Below are 21,452 nucleotides of genomic sequence, written 5' to 3'. Positions count from 1 at the left end.
TCATTTTTGTTGTTAATGTTATGTAGAATACACATGTTCATGATTACGAAAAGGTGCTTAAAATGCGCCGTTTTCGGGTCCGAATTAAAAAAATTCAGTAAGCGCTTCGCGCTGGCATTATTTGATTTGTGAGATCTGTATCTGTGTCCCTGCAAACAGCCAGTGCAATGTAGATCTTTTTTTTCAAGATTTCCTAAAATGGTGCTCATAATGTTCCGTTGCAGTTCTAACCTTTACTTTGTAAAATTATTGAACCACCAACGTTGGTAAAATTAACATTTCGATTACTTATCTCGGCATTAATGGCGCTCGGGGTAAACAGTGAAGTTACTCCCCCCCCCCCCTAGGAGTTTGGAAACAGCGTGAGAAAATAAAGTAGGCAAATTCTTTAATTTGCTGACGAAGTCAGCAAATTGTATGAAAATGTCAATCATTTTTATTGCTTGCTACGCTCGCTCGTAAATCATTGGATTATTAGAGAAGTAACCCGATTCGGCAAGCGAGATGAACAAAGAATGTATCATAAAGCCAAATAGTAATTTGATGACGAATTTACATATCTGTCACCAAATATATTTACTCTCCCGTTGTGCTATCGTTGAAGGCAAACGAAGGAAATAAAAAGTATAAAAACGACATCATCATTTAGTTGTATGACGTTTGTTCTTAGTAATAGTATCTCTGTGGGACGTGTATGGAAAAATGCAGTCATGACAACGCTTTCTTCTCGTCAACTTAAATCACTTCAAGAAAGAATAAAACCAGGGCGGACGTGACGTCGTCTATTCATCGTTCAAACAACTTTTACATCATGTGTATTTTTGAGATCTATTATTTACTTTCTCATCTTAAAAATACATGTGGGTGAAAGTACATGTATCTATTGAAACGATCGCCACTCAAAGATGATCACAAAGACGAGAGGGGGTAAGATACAAGAAGATGAATAAGAATGCACAGTATGTTTTACCTGAATGTCGATTATATTTCCTCAAATTTCACTCTATTTGAGCAAAGCATTTCTCCGATTCAGAGGTTGATTGCTACATCTCTCCATTTAGCTCTCTCTGTTGCTATTCTGGTATATATACACCTTTGTACTTTGAGTCCACTTCAAATTAATCTGCTTTCTAAAAATCCATATACATGAATGTATCCAGGTGCGATAATCCCTCGTTGAAATACTCCGAGTGCATTTTAATAGTTGTATGAATATGTGCTTGTAGAGATTACAGAATATAATTGCATAGGATGAGAGTTTAATCCGTGAGAAAAAGAGAAAGACTTAACAATTAACGAAACTTTAGATATCACTCCGGCGGCGCTCTACTATATTATATTAACGGGGTAGAAATGAAATGAAAGAATATTTAAAATGTTCTTTCATTTCATCACTGCCCCTCCAATTTTCTTGTTTTGGCCATTGATTTTAATGATGAATAATGATATTTTATAATTGCGAAGAAAACCATGACCCTAATAAATTTACTAAGCTATAAGAGAGGTGTAATATTCTATGTTTGTTATCGAAAAGCATTTTCTAATACTAGAGGAGGGGGGGTAGAAGGTGTCAGAAAGGCTGAACAGTAACAATTATTCTGCACGTTTTAATATTCATTTGTTAATCCATGGATTAATTGGTTTAAAATACTTTGCTCCTGTGTGTTAACTGCGTGTTTTAGTATCTTTGCAATTTAAACAAGTATTATACCAGCCCTATATTCTTGAATCTAAAGACTCTGAAAATGCCTGATATATATGTATACCAATGTGCAATATTCATGTATTTATGTATCCACAAATTATTACCAACATCTATTATTTCATATTTCCAACTGAACAGAAATATTCATGAATATCAAACTAAGCATTCCAATAATTTTCACTTTCCTTTAACAAAAACTTCAACCTACCAAAATACAATTTTTTATAAAGGTCCATTAATTTGGAATGAATTACCAATTACAATAAGACAGAGTCCAACGCTTAATACTTTTAAAAGAAAAATGAAATCTTAACTATTACATAAGTACCTCTGAAATGTAACAGTTTGATATTTTAAATAAGAAATGTATGTCTGTGTGTTTGCAGGTGTTTGATTACGAATGGTGTATGTGTGTTGATGTTGATGTATGGGTGTTTGATTTAAATGTACTATTTTCAACTAATTTTACTTTGCTAATTTTAATCAACAATTCCATTTTTAAATCTTCTGATCTGTATGGAGATTGGCTTTTAATATAAGGCTCTGCCTTTCTGCCTCTCCCAATACTTTCATTTGTACATTTGTATTATTTGTTTTATATGTTTTCTTTATACTCCTTTATATGTGTGTATATATCTACATTGTTATATGTTTTTTTAATGAAAGTATTGAATAAATGAAATGAAAAAAAATGAAAATACCATGCACAAGTTTAAGTTCGCGCGTCGATCAACGCAGAACAAAATGAGAAATCATTATTATATAGGGGCAGTTAATGTACAGCTATGGACTGCTGGGATACCAATTGTGATGTGATAAAATTAAATTTAGATTCATGTCCTCTTTTCGGTGGCTTGGCTTCAAGCTAAATGATACTTATCCTACACTTTTGCAGTTATTATCGTAAACACTTGATTATTCTAACTTTACTGATTTCTTACATAGACTCTGCACTTAAGTTATTAAATGTTTATGTTCAATGGCACTTACGTTTCTGATTTTTCTGCATTGCGGCAATAACCATTTTATGTGCTGGCCGATTTTTTTTAATGACTTATTAAAAACTTGTGTCTGAACGTGCAAATGACTGAATGAAAGAGATTGAAATTAGAATTCGTATTAATTCATCTTCACCCTAACAAAACGTTTAACTTAATAAATGTATTAAAATTCAGCGAGCTCAGGTATAACACTAAGATCGGATTTAAAAAAAATGAGCAAACTTCTTAATTTTTAGCTAATTTGGTAAAAAAAAACAATCACTATTTCGATTGTATTTTATTATGCTCAATATTCAACTTCTCCTCCAATAATGCATTTCCTTATCAAACTCGTAAAAATCATTATCACAATGCGCTCAATACATGTGGAGCAGATCTAATCATAAAATAAATATTCTTGATAAAAATTGGGTTACTTTTGTTGTAATATTGAAATACAAAATGGATTCCAAATATTTTTAATCAATAATGATCATTATTGATATAGTTTTGATTCATGGAATATATAGTGATAATAATGACAAGGAATGCAAAGCATGATTCTTTCTATTTCTATTTTTATTATTATTACAATCATGATTTAAAAAAATACAAAAAAATGTGCACTTGGGGTACTTGTTATGTAATTCTGGAAACCTTCTGGACCCGTGAATTGGAATTCCCTGCCCAACGATTAAGGGATCTCCAAGCATCGATACTTTCTGACATTAACTGTAATAAAAGAAGCTAATTTGTCAATTCTTCACACCAACAAGTCAAGCTAACATGACTAGATCTACAAGAAAAATTCTACGTAGATATATATTTTTTTTACTTTACCTGCACCCCCACTCTCTCCCCTTCCTTTTCTCTCTCTCATCATTCTAACTTTATTATTGATGTTATGGTTATTACTATAATTTTCTTCTAATCTATGTCACTCAAACGTTGTAACTCTTGATACCTTGTAAAAATGTTTTTTTTTTGCATTTTATTTTGTAGTTTTGTAAACTATACGGACTATCGTAAAAGTGCTTGAAAGGGCAAGTAAGCTCCGCCCCCCCAAAAAACGATGTTTTGGAGGTCAAGCCTTTCACACGTAAAATTCGTACCGTAATTTGAGTGCCAAACTTAACTGGAATTCACCTCCGGAGTAGAATTTGAATTCGTGATTATGATTAGTGTTCGTGAGTCTAGTTTGGTTTCACACGTGCTAAAATAAGTTATTAGCCTTATTTTTCACTGGAATCATCATCACTCAAATTACGATTGTTTTACCGTGTGAAAGGGTGGTTATAGAGGTGGGCTATACAGGGGTTAAAATGGGTGGTATTTCAGAATCAAGTTTCACATATCTCATTTGAAGCAGAATGTTGTCCTGATCGATATGGCACCAATAAGTTATTAGCCTTATTTTTCACTGGAATCATCATCACTCAAATTACGATTTTTTTTTTACCGTGTGAAAGGGAGGTTATAGAGGTGGGCTATACAGGGGTTAAAATCGGTGATATTTCAGAATCAAGTTTACATATCTCATTTGAAGCAGAATGTTGTCCTGGTCGATGTGGCACCATTTTTAAGAAAATCGGTTGAACAATGGGACAGTGCGAGTCAAAAAACGATTTTGAGGGGGCGTGGCCGGCCTAAAAGTGCTGAGTCATTCGTCTCTTGAGAATGAAAAAAAAACCCACCATTTTCTTATTTGAAGGACTATTGAGCTTATTCTGGTGTCTATTTTTGTTTACTAGCCTGATAAATCCATTGACATTGTCAAAATTGCTTTAAATATTCTTAAAAAATATTGAACAATTAAGGCCATTCTGGTTTTAACCCTACAAAGCCGTAGGGGCCATTATGGCCCCACCTCTCATGTGCGTGTGGGGGTATGTGTATAAGAACAATGGAAAACCACCCACATTTGAGGACAGATTTCCGCCCATGTTGACAAGCCCCTGTTAAACTGTTAAATCAACATTCGTAAGGTTGGAGGAATGACATGTTTCCAAATGTTGCATTTACCACTTAAAATAGTTCGACCCAACATTTAAGATTATACTTCGTAGTTCCGAAGATTCGTAATTCCGAAACATGTAAATTGCCTATAATATGTACCTCGATTTCGTTAATCTGAAAACGGAAAAAAGGGTTCGTTAATCCGAACATTTGTGGCGTTATTCCGAAGGTTCGTTAATCCGAAAATGAAATATGGTCCCTTATCCCGAAGCTTCATTAATCCGAAAAATGAAATAATCTGTGGCGAAGCAGGGAAAACCGAAAGGGCAAGCATGGAGGGGGGGGGGGTAAGAAACACCGTTTCATTTTCAATTGTTGAGGAAGGGAAGGCAGGGGCGCGGCGAAATGTATTTTCGTTTTTTTTTTGGGGGGGGGGACCAAAAAGAGCCCTATATGTCAAATGGATCTTTTGGTGATATTTTCACCATGAGACTATCATCCGCGTGAAGTTGCTGCATGTTTTGTAGTTATTAAGTTGAGCAAAGCCTTTTTGAAGTTACTTCTGATTATTATAAAATTTATATTTAGGCTTTTTACCCGGTTTGGAAAAATGTTCAAATCTGAAGTTCTAAACTTGCTTTTTTTGGTCAATTATGGGGCTAATTAGGCCCTACTGTTAAAAGGGCATTCTCGTGAGATGTTGCGAATACTAATCGCAAGCTCAAACTTTTGTACATTTGAATAAGAAATGAAAATTAAACATTCCGAGCAGTCCTTGAAATCATGAAAAAGGTGTGTATCTAACTAAATAATTAACGCGAGCGCGAAGTGCGAGCTGAAAGTTTTATTATGCTGACCAGCAACGGAACCTATTAACGACGACATTTAGCGACTCATGAGTATAGGATACATATTTAACCAATCGAATATTAATGCGAGCACGAAGCGCGAGCTAAAAATTTGTGATATTCCAACCTGAAAACTGGACATTCTAAGGGTATCTTTATAACCAGAAACAGGGTGAGTACCTTACTACATATCGACTGGGCAAGCGCGAAGCGTGACCCCAAAATCGCGATTTTCTAACCTAAAATGTATTGTGTTGTATTTCAAAAAGGGTATTCAATTTCGAAAAAAAGGCACATTTCATTTTGAAAAAGGGACATTTTTTTCCTACTGGGATTTTTTTTATCATAACCAGCAAAAGCTGTATAGGAATGACATCCTCCCCTGAAAAAAAATCCCTTATTTGGAGGTTATTCACATGTGACCAACACACAGTCCCCAACATTCTTAATCTATTCGCTCAGGCAGCAATTGCTCAGAGAAAATAAAAATTAAGATCATTGATCCACGCGCCAATTCTTGATGAAATATACTATTGAACCACAACACCATTTTTGTTACTAAAATAAATTTATTTCATTTTAGGAAAAACGGACCTTCGGATTAACGTACCTTATTGCGTTTTCGGACTAACGAACCTTATTTCGTTTCCAGACTAACGAACCTTTGGAATAAAGAACCTTATTTCGTTTTCGGACTAACGAACCTTCGGAATAAAGAACCTTATTTCGTTGTCGGATTAACGTTCCATCTGAATTACGAACATTCGGAATAACAAATGTAACCCACATTTAAATTGTTGGATTCAGCTTTATGCAAGATTGGATATAATATTTGCAATAGGTTGGTACTCCTCCAACTTTTCAAATGTTGATTTAACATTTCGGTTTTTCGAGTGCAACTTTAGTTCGCCTCAGTTCCCGTTTATCAAATCTTATAATTTTATGCATTATCACAAGTGACATTGTGATGTTTGACTGTGAAGTGTTACTTTGATTGCATTTTAACCGAAAATGGATAAAATCTCAATCTCAAATCTTTCTCAGCTAGCCAGGGGTGGTGGACTTGTGCCAACGTATTTTGATATATTCCTCCTTCCACTCTATGTACTTGAAAAATAGGGAGGGGGGAGGGCGGTCGCTCCTGCCCAAATGTGGTTCAGCCACTATATTCCGAACTAAAAAGGTATAATGTGCCTTTTCATGTCTTTGGCAAACAGAATCGTGTGTTTAATATACAATAAATATTTTTGATCTTTGAATGCTTGAATTATTTGCTACTCTGTCATCAATGGCGTAACTACGGGGGGCACGGAGGGGTTCCCCCTATTCGCTGGCAAAAAAAGGGGGAGGAGAAAAAGACGGGGGAAAAGAGGGAGAAAGATAGAGAAACGTAGTGGGGGAAGAAGAAATGATTGTATATTGTATCATATTATGTTATACTATATGTTATTGTAGGCCTATTACATAAGAAATAGTTATTCATAATTTTATGAAACATAATTTGCTAAGGGTCTATGTGTTCATCATTTCTGGTGCTGGCATTGTCTGTTTTTTTATCCTTTTGTACTAAAACATCCCGTTTTCAAGTCAATATACGTCAAAAAGGCTTATATTTCCTCGCACTTGGAATTGTTTTATGCAGTGACATGCAGTGCTTCTTTGTCATGACTATACTTAAAGTGATTGCCCCCTTTTGAGGTCTAAATATAAAACATTTCCATATGTGCTTACGTTCGCATTACTGGTTTGGCGAGATATGTCTGCTCTTCATGAATTCTTGAAAACAGTCCTTGAAATTCCCCCTTTTCTGGTCTGAATATCCAAAATTTCAATTCTAACAAAATCAGCAAGCGCTTGGCGCTCGCATTAGATGGATATGGTAAGATATGTATGCTCTTCATGAAATCCTAAAAGATATTACTTATAATGTCCCTGTTTAGGGTTAATATGTGAAGAAATTTCAGCTCGCGCTTCGCGCTCGCATTGTTCTTTAGAACATGGTCCTACTAGGTCCATGTTTAGGGAGACAGGTATACGTATCATAATTAGCCTACAAAAATATGCTTATAATGTCCCTATTTTAGGTCTGATTATAAAAAAATTTCAGCTCGCGCTTCGCGCTCGCATAATTGATTAGTGAGGTACATATCCGTTATTTGCACCCTCCTTAAAATGTCTCTATTATAGGTCAATGTACCTGTCAATTGAACGCGCTTCGCGCGCCCACTAAGTGATGCTAAGGTGGTGCCCCCCCCCAATGCCGTGACCCACGGTCTGTCATGTCCGTTTGAAATCAAACATCAATTTACTTGACCGAGTGACTAAGCTTCGATCCCGAGACGTACACCACCCCCCCCCCCCCCCGTCTGACCAACTAAATAATAGCATTTTGGTATATTTTGTTACTGGGGCTACAATATCACAACAATCATTACAATGTAGATCAACAAACCCAATTAATATGTTAATGCCATACACCTTCGATTTTCTTACGTCATAGCGGAAAGAAAGAATCTAAAGACAGAATAATTGTTCCTCTTGAAGACGTATACAGCATGTGCAAACTCATCCTTTATTCTTCTCCCCGAAAGAAAAGTCTCACCGTTATTTGTTCCAGACCAACGAAGGCCATCACGGCATGAGCGAATGATAACCCCATCCACTGATGACATCATGGTAACAACGGGACCAGGCCACGCCCATCAATAGTCTATCATACAAGCTTGGCAATTTTTTTTTTAATGGTTTACCCCATCATTCCAAAAGAAGCACGGTTTCAGAAAACATGAAATTGGTGAGTACGTAGGATCGGTTTAAAATAAAATATGGTATGGTAAAATAAAGCAGAATAAAATAAAGGAGGTGTATACGACAGAGCAGATAATAAGATCAGAAAGATGTGACAAGATGAAACGCAACAGGTCAAACATAAAACATAAAGCATTAATATATATATATATATATATATATATATATATATATATATATATATATATATATATATATATAACACATAAAACATACACATAATTGACATGAGACTTAAATCATTAAGCATTAAACATTAAAAACTAAACAGAAATTCAGGAAACTTAAAGAATGAAATATGAAACACAAATTAGTCTTTCGTTGGATATTCATTTTGATTTTTTATATCTAGGTTTATATTTTCTTACATCCTCATACTTTTGTCTGTGTGCATGTAATAATTGTTATTTCGTTTTCGGACGAACGAACCTTCGGCATTACGAATCTTATTGTGCTTTCGGAGTAACGAACCTTCGGAATAACGAACCTTATTTCGTTTTCGGATTAACGAAAAGTCTGAATGACGAACCTTCGTAATATTTGAACCTTCGGAATAACGAACCTTCGGAATTACGAATGTTACCCCTATATTCATGTTATTATTGATTTGTATAAAATGGATGAAATGTCAGTGGGAATAAAAATAAATGTTGAATTGAAATTAATCATCATTATTATTAAAACAAAAGAGATTGGCGAGACGGAAATAAAAGTTAAAGAAAGAAAGATGAGATGAGATGGAACCATCTAAAAGAGATAGTGATATAGAAAGATGAAACATTCTAAATTAAGACAAATAGTATTATACGCATATATGAAAAACTTGAAGCTTTAAAAAAGAGTGACGTCATGATGGAACACTTCAAATTATAGGGACAGGGAACACTTTCAAATAAGAAAAAAAAAATGTGGCGAGATTAAAGTCAGCCAGTCTTGAAATTAGTCTATACTCCAAGACAAAGTTTGCCCCCAACTCCTCAAGACATCTTTGGATCGATCTGTAGACAGGATTCACTCGACCATGAAGTTGAAGATGTTTGCTCAAACTTCTTACATAACATCAGCGAACACGCATCAAACACCTTCACAGCTCAGTCCCCGCTGTCTCTTGGTGGGTCGGCCCGGATATTCCACCGCATCTCGCGCCTGCTTCAACCGGCTTCTCGAAGTTCTTCGACAATTCTCCATTTCGTCTCGTGATCGTTCTCTAGAAAATATCCACGATGTCGACGGAGAATATAACAACCCTCGATGTCTCGTACATATTAAACGGCAGACAGTCAACCATTGGGCAATCCACATCTATGTCTTCCCACGGAATCACGAGAAGCGGTAAGTTATATAATAGATAGACTTCATTCTTCTTCTTAAGTGAGGTAGAAAATAAAAATCGATGAAACAAACAGCTGGTCGAAAGTAGTTTTCGCTGTTCCAGTGTGTCTTCTTTATCGATACCATCAGGAATGCTACTTTATGTTTGTTAATTATATTCTTTGAAAAGATTGTAATTGGAAACCTGATTGGAATGCAACAATAGATGTCCCACGGCCACGAACAAAAGACAATCCATGGTTAAGTTTTTCATCCCCAGTTCATGGACCTATTAGAGATGGACATTCAAATTAACGCTATCATTTATTTGATCGAACGAAATCCGTTGCCTAGTGATTATGTGCATCTTATTAAGAAGCAGACGATTTTGTGACATAAAATATGATATTTTTTGATCCGCACACTTCCGCACGCGCATAATGACCTCAATAACATTAAGAGATGAACGATCTTGAGCCATGTATCTCTGGAATATTAGGAGAGAAAAAATGAAAAATGGGATTATAAATAATATACAGTTAATGCACAGTATGAGGGTTCTTATAATAGGCAATAAATCACAATATTGCCTCTATATGCATACATTTTCCCAAATAAAACACATGGAACTAAGATTGCCAAAGGTAAACCAGAACTGCACATCAATTTTCCAGGATTTAAGTGATTTATCATCTTCTGCGCGTACAGTTTGCGCAATGTCAATGTCTAATCACAAAGTGCTTCTTTCAACTCATGGCCTATAATTAACGACGGCGGAACACGGTAGGATGAAAGCAGAAAATTATGAAGAGAATGTTTTTCAGATCACAATCACGGACACATGCTAGTGAATATTAACTATTCGATGATTGTCCATCTGTAATTGGTCCAAGTTCAGATTTACGGCGAGGTATCCATCAATCAATCATTAATTTTATTTGGAATACATTCTTAATGACTTGTTCCTATATGTCTTGCAAGCTAGCAAGCTAGCATGTTCTTGTGAACAAAATGTACTATGAATTTATTGTCAAAGTAACCAACTGACACAAGTTGTATATCTCCTACAGTTGTATTTATAATCTACAGAAATCCCATGCACATTTGAATTTTAGCTTTTTCAATTTGGTAAATAATCTTCCTTGTTATGATCTGAGATACAAGACTGAAATTTATAGTACGTAAACTGTTACCACCACAACGAGGGTGACGACATCGATAAAGATGGAAGGGTACCTATGGGGTCGGAATTTGAACTCATTGTGGTGGTTGGATGTTTTTAAGGGTTGTGGTGGGTGATGCTGCATGGTGAGTATGATGATATGAATAATGAATGCCGAGGTGGTACTGGTTGTGGTGCTGGTAGTGGTGGTTATTGCATGGATGGGATGAAAATGATGATGATGCTGCTGATGATGATGCTGATGTTTGTTTGTATTTATTTTCATATAAAAATAAAATATATACATGCTCAATTTAACATAACGTACAGATCATATGGAGGATGGCCCATTTCAGCGGTATTAATAAAATACCACTGTTCTTCCATGGGGTCCTTTGTTGATGATGATGATGAAGATGATGTTGATGATGATTGCGATGATGATGTGGTGGTGGTCGAGCTAGGTGGTTAAGTTGAAATTTAGATGATGAATATGGGAAGTGATGGTGGTGGTTCTGCAAGGTGATAAAGTGGTGTTGGAAGATCAAGCTGGCCATGTACTTTATGAAAAAAATACAGTAATGACGACGGTGATGGTGATCGATGGTGGGATGCGTTATGATTGGTGGCGGTGTAAATTGTTGTGGTGATTGGGGTAATACTGAGCCTGAGGTACAATAGAATTGGTGTCAGTATGGTAGTTAATAACTCGGTAAGTGGTAATGATGACGGCGACGACTACGACAGGGGTGATGGTGATGACTGAGTAATGTAATGATGCACCCGGTCCGAAAAAAGTGCGATATATTATGTTGGGCCTTTTTAATATTATTATTGGCAAGCTTAACGATATTTGGTAATCACGATCATTGATTCTACACGAATAATTATCTATAACTATTTCCCTATATTGAGACATTCAATGACAATCTGCACTGGAAACAGATTTATGGATAGGCACTGAATAATACCCTTATCATTCTGAACTATTTTGTTTTGCATACTCATAACGAAATGTGAAACTTCAAAGGCATTTGGAAGTTTCTCTTGAACTAATTCTTCTAAAATAAGCCTGTTTTGAAAGCGCAACCAAACTCCTCGCTATATACTCACAAAGGCAGTCGTTTGTAAAAAAATTTAAAATTGATAAGAAAGTAACGATAGTGTAGCCGTATTTCATCGAAATTTTGAAAATTGAGAGGACATAAGTAACAAACAGTGAAGATGAAAGAAAGGGGAATTATTTGATATATTTTGAATTTTCGTATTTTGCTTAAAGGAATACATGGGGCCAAAGGGAAAACCCAATTTCCATATATTCATATAGGTTCTTAATTTTTTTTTTTTTTTATATCGCAGTTGGTTCAGTTGCATTCCAAATACACTGAGCAAAATGAAGATTAAAAAAGAATAGCTCATGAATTAAAGTGATTTGAAAGATGAACATATCCCACTGATTTAATCACATTAACGTTGAACATTTACCAATTTGAAGATGGAAAGTGATTTAAGAATTGAAGAGCAAACCAAGGTAACGAAGAAGAGGCAGAAGGCGATAGATGTATATAGGAAAAGGGGAAGGAAGAGATGAGTTGTGATTTGAAATACTAGTATCATTTGATGTAAATGGTAGAAAAAAGTGGATACGAGGAGGCGTGCTGGAGACGAGCAAGAAGAGAGGAAGATATGAATTGTGATTTGAAATAACTTGCGATGAAAATGATGAGAGAAAGTGGGTATAGAGGGCGGGGGGGGGGGCGTGTCGGAGATAAGTAAGAAGAGAGAAAGAGATACGATGTGATTTAAAATATATATTTTTGAAAGCTATAAGCAAAAGTGGATATAAAGAGGGGGCATGCCGGAGACAAGCAGAGAGAGAGAGAGATGCGATGTGATTTACAAAACAAATGCGGTGAAAAATGATAAAAAGAAATATAGACGATAGAGGGGCGTGTCGGAGAGATGCGTATGAGGGCCGGGGAGGGCAAGAAGAATGTTGAGGCGGAAGAGTGGAGGAGCAGAGTATAAAGAAAATGAAGAGATGCAAATAGATATGTCCCCTCCACTCCCACGACAATGTGACCATTATTGATCCATCGCAGGTCCACGTGACAGTCAGCATGCCCTGGAAGTGTGATATGGGTCGAGTTTTCTTATTCTTTTTAGAGTTTGCAGAAAGGATTGACCCACGTGACGTCATCCGCCATTCTTTGCTCCATATAAGAACATGCCCACAATGGAAAAGAATGCCAAGTTGTGTTCCCTTTTCAATCTATTTTGAGCGATGATGGTGACGATGAATGTCCCCATCCTCCCACGCTCTGATCATCAGAGACTCGACCGAGATGAACGCGTTGCTGTGGTAACGATGTCTATCGTTGTGTTTTATTAATGCAGGAATATGATGTTGAAAAAGGCGCCATTTATTTTTGACACTTCGGAAAAATAAACTTTTGAGAAAGTTTGATATCAGTACTTAAAAAATAAAAGGCACAATTTATTATTCAGCGTGTATAGGCCTATTGTTAATCCTTCAAATATATATATAGCCTCATGACTATATAGACATTATACTTGTTTAATAACTTGATACAAATTCGTTAATCAATCAACTTTTTAACTGATTGTGTTTATTTTGTCTTTTGGTTTTGCTGCGTAGTATTATAAGTGCCGTGTTAACAAACATTTACTTTTCGAATACAGTTCCCTATTGGCTTCTCCCTCTGCATTTCTGTCATCTATTTTTTTTATTAAAAGAAAATATTTTTCACGATTTCTCAATACTTTCCCGTACAACACAAACCCGTAAGTATTAAAGCTTATTTCAAGTTTTTGTAAATATGAAGAGCTTTAAATTGGCAGTCAGAAAAGATAAAAGAATAGCCCTACATGTACATCACTAAAATGATGTGGAAAAACCCCGATTAAGATCTGAAAGATATTAGTAAAAGTTAACTTTTTGTAAATACCAAAATGTTAAAAGTCCGGATCCCAGCAACAGGGCTTTTCTTTTTGGTCCAGAAATACTTCTCAAGCATTAGAATTGGATGGTAATTTCAGGAATATTCATATATAGCATATTGATATTATATACATTTGTGATAACTAAAGGAAGTGCGAAATATGACTAACCGTTAAATCCAAATTGTCATCAAGATTCAATCAATGGAAAAGGATATAACGGTCACTAATGATACACTCTTAAAACAAATCAGTCAAATTGACCAGACAAGTAGTCAGCTGGGTGCAACTGATATGCTAGTCATATTTCTGACATATATTCTAATTAGAAATAACTATGTTCTAGTAAAATACGACAAGAAAATAGTCAAATATGACTAGAATAACAGCTGCACTCAGCTGACCCTATTAACTAGTCATTTTTGACTGATTTGTTTTTAGAGTGTAGAATATTATTAAAAATTTACCAAAGCTTTAGACCTTTAGACTGATTCTCTTTTTAATGAAGTTGACCGCCTTCATTTAAATTATTTGAAAATCTTCCTATTGAAAATTGAATTCTAAACATTATTCGTGATCACTATACTCATTATGAAAGAACCGAAATGTTAAACGATTTCCAGCACTAAAAATATATGTTTCTGATATTCTTGCCCCCCCCCCCCAAAAAAAAAAAAAAATCAAAACTAGTAAGTCGCTCACTGAGCAAGTCGAATCCTGCGTATGATCGAAATTTCTAAGAATGAGTCAGCAAAAAATAATCAAATTGTCCTTGTTCAATCTGTGTTATAACTTGAAATACATGTAGCTCGAATTTCTACTTCAATCTACATAATTTATTAAGTCTTGCATATGCATGACCTGTTGCTATGTAAGACAGTCCTCATGAAGAGTATCAGGTTGTAATAATAAAATTTGTTTTATGATATACATAAAATGTGAAAGCATGGAGAGTGCATTTTATCTCACTGGTGTATTCATATACCGGGCGACATTCTTTCGTATTTCCGAAAAACGTGGACACAACAATAATTGTGCATTATATTGGTTTCTGTACACTGTAAAGAGGCATGTTGAGCTGTCTGGCCTGGTTCTACGTTCAGAAGGTCAATAGTCAGTTCATAAGGAACTATATTATTATAAAGAGATACCTTTTATTACATGGAGGGATGAGGGATACAAGCACCCAAATTCGAAACAAAGCCTAAGTTTAAAGAACAAGTCCACCCCAACAAAAAGCTGATTTGAATAGAAAGAGAAATATCAAACAAACATAACACTGAAAATTTCATCAAAATCGGATTTAAAATAAGAAAGTTATGACATTTCAAAGTTTTGCTTAATTTCACAAAACAGTTATATGCACATCCTGTTCGGTATGCAAATGAGGGAACTGATGACATCACTCACTCACTATTTCTTTGGATTTTATTACATGAAATATGACATATTTTTATTTTCTTGTCATTGTCATGTGAAACAAAGTTTCATTCCTCCCTAAACACATGGAATTCCATTATTTTAACATTTTGTGGTTCAAGCAAGGGGGTCCTAATTGTCAAATTTGTAAAAAATGGAATGTTGTATAATTTCAACAATAATAAACAAAAGAAATAGTGAGTGAGTGATATCATCGAGTCTCTCACTTGCATATCACTGAGTTGAACATAGAACTGTTTTGTGAAAAATAAGCGAAACTTTAAAATGTCATAACTTTCATATTTTACAACCGATTTTGATGAAGTTTTCAGCGTTATTCATGTCTAATTTTTCTCTATTTATTCAAATCAACTATTTTATTGGGTGGACTTGACCTTTAAATGGCAAATTAAAACAATCAGCTCAGTATTAGCTTTTGTCTTATAACAGTTTTTATTTCTTTAATTCAATATAATACAGAAACCTGTCTATATCTTCTTCAGATGGGTAATTTGGAAAGTGTGTATATAGGCTTGTGAATAGGATAAAAAAATGTAAGATGTTTGACAAACATTTCAAATTATACATCTCTTTTGTAAATTGGAGAATAGTGTTCGGGCTGGAACGGTGGATCGCTCCAGTTCGCTTACGTAAAGAATGTTTGTGCAAGGTGTTATGTTTTTTGTTGAAGTTTTACATTTCTATAAACTCAGGGTCGGTGATCAGATATGTACATTGCAGAGACGCTTAGTCATCGGAGTGTCAACTCCAATTTGATATTATCATGACACGAATCATAATATAGAAATCCTATTATGCAATCATTATGATGACTAAATTATTATATTAATAGAAAAAGGAGAACATTTCTTTCTATAATAATTTCATTTTCCCCAAATTGATCAAAGTAGAAGGAAAATTATGAATATTTCGAGCCTATCAAGAAATGACTGGGCGGCAGAAAAAAACAAAGCATGTGCATTTAATTTGTTGTTGAATATTTTTTATAAAATAATTGAATTTTAGGGCTTGTGAATTTGTCATTGCATACGAAGATTCCTTTAGATATAAAGACCATAAAAATGGTCTTGAATATTTGCAATTTTCAGATTAAATGCACATCCGGAAAAATGATAATACCGGATAATGATAATAATGGAGAATTGATTTCAAGGGCGGCGGCGAAAATGAAAAGCAAGCGTATATCATTGTTTGTAATTCAGTACCGGTGATTTGCAAATGTTACCGAAATATATATATATAATATGTTTTTTTTTCTTTCTGAATTTTCCTTTCATTTCATTGCTTTGGCATTACATAGAGACGTCCACAATACATATTATAATGAATCTTCGAATTCCTCATTCTGCTTCTTTAGAAAAAAAAACCCATTGTGATACTGAGCTGTGATGGTGACGTCTACCGTCTATACTCTCACATATGTTTTCTTATTGCGTCATCAAAGAAGAACCTTTCCTCCAAGGAATTTATTTATTAGGGCCTTATAATACCTTGTTGGTGTATGATTAGGAAAATAAAGGGGATCTTGATTTTGGGGGCCCCTGTAGTGTATGATTCCCTTACAAAGACAAATTCATTGCAGTACTGCAGCAAATGGGGAGCTATAGGGGTTAAAGTGTCATCTGTTTGGACCAACAACTCTTTACATTTTTAGAAAAAAAAAACACGAATTTGAACCCTTTTGTCCCGTGATTTGGAACCCTCGAGAAAAAGGGTTCCCCGAAAGGTCCTTTACGTTCTCAAGAACATTGGTTCTATAAAGAACCTCTAAAGGTTCCAAAGTTGTTGTTTATAACCTCTTATGGACCCTTTGAAGGTTCCAAGTACGGGACAAGTATAGAATCCTCTAAGAACCTTTGGGCAATTCCATAAAATGATCCGCCTTTTTGTACGTCCGACCCCCATTTTTCTCAAGTCTTACTTCACTTTATAAACTGACCAAGTCACGGTCCTTTGAGAACATTACAGACTGTCAAAAGAACAAGAAATCAGACACATAAAATTTCATGAAGGGCCCCCATATAGAGGTTTGGACGTATTTTTTTTAAGAGTGTACCTCGAGTGCATGACCTAAATCAATGAGCTTCGACACTATGGACCCAATTCAAGTAAACCATATATATGGTGATTTGATTTATTACGACCACATGGAAGATTTCAGTTGACGGAAAAGTTTAAGCCCGGAGACAGCAAACATATGTTGGATAACAAAAGGAAGACTTAGAGGAGAGCAATCATTGTGTTACAAATATTGTAAAACGAGTGGTTCTATTCAGTACCAAGACACCACAACAATATTTGGCCTAATGACATAACCAACTATCTGCTTGAACGCAGGGGGGAGTTAAGGACGGGGTCTTCATACACATTCAGATGACCCCCTTCAATTCCCTATCTTGGGGCGAAAATGACAATTTTGATTTAATTAAATGTTCTCTTATGCAACAACATCATTCATACAATACACATTTCATAACATAACAAACGTATCAATTACTGTTGTTGGCATGTTGTTAGAAAAAATGTACTAAAAAATAAAATATAATTCCAAACAAAAATGATCTACTACCAAATTATTATTACATTTACACTTTGCAGGAGAAGGATTGCCATCATAAGAAGATTGCTTTAAAAAAATGACAAAACCCCGGATTCCAACTCATTTGAAGAAGTAAGATAGTTTGTAACGGACGGACATTATCATATATATGTCCATATTATGGATGTTACAGATGGACATCTTTGAAAAGATCATCTTAAAATTCGATTGTTTGCAGGGTACCCCTCTGACTTATCTGGATTTGAAATAAATCTAAATCGACTTTAGCTCGGGACCAATCTAATTCTGGATTTGACGTGAATCTTACAGATTTGTTATCAAATCTCGAAGATTTAGAGTCAAAATCTTTGAGATTTAAGAATAGATCTTTAAAGGGTAAAAATCTATGGATAAGCTACCTATGCACTTTAAAAAGTTCATAATTAACTCAAGATAATCATGGAAATTGCATGTAATGTATTAAATGTGTTAGCTATATGTTGATTTATACTTAAACGTCATACTTTTGCCTATTATTGATTGGTTGCTTTTATTTCTGTATTCATCAGATAAACGTTTACAAGATAATATGTAAAAATGTAATATATAACAAATATATGATATATTATGGTCAATACAGTATAAGCATTGGATCAATAATATATTTTGGAAAAAATGTATTAATCATTAAACAAAATGACAGTTTAAAAGAATGCAAGAGACCGCCATCATGATCGATTGGGCTTGATAATGATGGCGGCCTCGTAAAAAAGGTATATGTATTTCTTCATTGATCAAAGGGTGCCATGCAGGTGCAGTATAGGGAGATGCTATAACCTAAAAGAGTGTGATGCATAAGAGTGAATGGTGTTTCTTTTAAGATTAGCTTTCAAGGAGTATATTGTTGAGCATGATTTGATATTGCTTGAAAAATTGTTATTATCATTATAACTAAATGAACCATTAAATCTGCCAATGTCTGATTTGGAGTTGCCTTAAAGCGCATCATTCCGAATGAATGGGCATAATTATCATGATTAAACATAGTTGAAAAATCAGTCTCATACAGTTAGCCTATTATGAACTTTATTAGAATTTATTGTCCTTGTTTTTTAAAAGGTGTCACTGATTGCGCATTGATGTTTGTCAGAGAAAGTTTTAGTGATCATAATAACGCTATATTAATAATTCTAGTCAATACAAGCAAAACTTGTAATATTTATCAATGATTTATATAATAATATATCATTATCTTTTTATATTCTGCTATTTCCCCGTCAGATCTGAGGAAATGGCGTCTGTCCGAGAAGAACAAAGTTGAGCTGTTTGGAGTATTCTGTCTTGGGATACTGATCTATCTATCATGGCAACTCATGTATGGAGTCACACCAACATACCTCTTATATTTCTGCCAAGGTAAGGACTATTTCCTAAATTCTCAAATCAAATAAAACTATATGATAAGCGTAGATCTCTGTCCGAGGAGACCTTAAATCACCTGTCGATCTGCTTTATGCCCACAGAGAGAGAAGGGGAAAGCACTAAGCAAACGTAACAGAAAAAAAGTATTGATATGATACATCCATTTAAACTTTCGCCAGGAACCTGCATGTTGCCCCAAAAGTATTTATAGTAATTTTTCTATCCAGTGGTAACTACCAAGAAATCCTTAATTCTAATTGGCTATTGAGCATCATAACCATAGTAGTTACCATTGGATGGCACAGTCAGTCTGGCCGACTTTGGACGCAGTGGCGTAGCTAGGATTTTTTTCCTGGGGGGGGGGGCACTGGGGGGGTCCTTGCTTTTTCAGGGGGCACCTTTTTTTCTTTGTGTGTGTGTATGTGTCACAAGGGCGGATCCGACTTTTGCCAACAGGGGATGGGGCCCAAAATTATCTTCACCTATATTTTCCCCGATCAGTCACTTCTTAGCTTTATTCTTATAAAACAACATAAATATGAAATAATCTCATAAGCTCAATATAAAAAAGTGCGAGCGCGAAGCGCGAGCGATTAAAAAAAAAATCTTTCATGTATTTTGTCCTGAAAATTTAACATTCTGGGCAATGTTTGTGACCCTGAACAAGATGCGTATGTAACTAGATAATTACTGCGAACGCCAAGCGCGAGCAGAAAGTTTTAATAAATGTTCTAGCATGATCGGAAAGGGACCTGTTAAGGACTGTTTACAGCTACCTACAAATACGGTACAACTTTTCAATAATGGGAGTGCGAAGCGCGAGCTAAAACTTTTTGACATTCCAACCTAAAAAATGGATATTCTAAGAACTTTTTGTGATCATAAATTGGATAGGTATGTAACTAAACAATTGATGCGAGCGCGAAGCGCGAGCGGAAGAAAATTGAGATATTAGACCTAAAAGCGGGACACTCTATTCATATTTTGTAAATCATGAATAGGATAGGCCTATGGTTTATTGGGTATCATTAATAATGCGAGCGTGAAGCGCGAGCAGACAATTATTGATATTCTGATCTGAAACAGGATAATTTAAGCATATTTTAAATAAAGAACATGCAGGCTGTCTCAATAAACATGTAGTCCAGGATAGGCCCCATAGACAAGGGGTCGAACCTTGTTTTTTTAGATATACAATGTTTTTTAATGGTTTCTTGTCAATTCGAGGGTGCTGATTCCGAATCCGAATGATGCCACTCTTGTAACCTTGAGCATTTTCCGCAAATTGGCAAAATCCAATATGGCCGCCAAAATATGCAAATTACCCATGAAAATCATAAAATTGCCAACACATTAGCTATAAAATGCATGTAGTTGTTGTGCAGAAGTGATATACCAATTGGAAAAGCGATATTTGACAAAATATTTATTTTATTGATATTCAAAATGGCCGCCATAACCCCTGTATACTTTATTATGTAGAATATGAATGGGGAAAATATTTTTTCAAACAAGAGCACTATTATTGCATGTGATTGTGACCTGCGAGTGGACTACTGTCTGAAAACATGACTATTAACAAAACTATGTCATTTGTATACTATCTAATGTGCTAAATGCTGTATTATGATATTCAAAATGGCTGTCATAGACCCCTTATACTGTGTACAATATATAAAAGGGGACAAATAATTTTCACAACCTTTGAATTTGTTTGACTTTAAAATGCCAATAACTGCGAAATATTGGTGTAACACTGTCTGACAACAAGGATTTCTAACGAAACATATAATTTCCCTTGCAATTTCGGTAATTATGCTGCATGTTGACATTCAAAATGGCTGCCATAGGCCCTATCTGTATTATGAACAAAGCGAATGAAGAAACTAATTTTCACAAGAGTAAAAACAATAAAATGAATGTAATTGTAATCTATACGAGTGAAATATTGTCTAAACACATGATTTCTGGCGAAACATATCATTTCATTTTTCATGCATAAGATAAATGCTGTATTGTAAAATTCAAAATGGCCCCTATGGGCCCTTACAGTATTATCTACAATGTAAATGGGGACAAATACTTTTGAAAGAATTAGGATTTGCCTGACTATGAAATCCATATAATTCTGTTGTATAAGGAAAATATTGTTTGAAAACGTGATTTTTTAAATGAAATATAACATTTCCTCTCCCATAGGTGATAAATACTGTATTTTGACTTTCAAAACGACCGCACAAGCCCCTACAAATTCTGTAACATGCGTATAGGGAAACTAATCATCACCAGAATGAGAACCAAAAACGCACGTAACTATGTG

At 35.0% G+C, this 21,452-nt stretch overlaps 1 protein-coding gene across 1 annotated transcript in view; it reads left to right on the top strand.

Moving 5' to 3' along the window:
* The first annotated feature begins 9,243 nt into the window (after positions 1–9,243).
* Positions 9,244–21,452, top strand: part of LOC129271007 (uncharacterized) — a 37,281-nt gene continuing 25,072 nt past the window's right edge. Inside the window, exons 1-2 of the mRNA XM_064107112.1 lie at positions 9,244–9,629; positions 18,992–19,126. Coding sequence (XP_063963182.1) covers positions 9,521–9,629; positions 18,992–19,126 — 244 coding nt within the window. The 5' untranslated portion in view covers positions 9,244–9,520. The remainder of the gene's footprint in view (positions 9,630–18,991; positions 19,127–21,452) is intronic.

Source organism: Lytechinus pictus, chromosome 11 (genome assembly GCF_037042905.1).
Source record: "Lytechinus pictus isolate F3 Inbred chromosome 11, Lp3.0, whole genome shotgun sequence".
NCBI lineage: Eukaryota > Metazoa > Echinodermata > Echinoidea > Temnopleuroida > Toxopneustidae > Lytechinus > Lytechinus pictus.
Note: the sequence above shows the minus strand (reverse complement) of the source record. Positions and strands in the feature narration are given on the sequence as shown.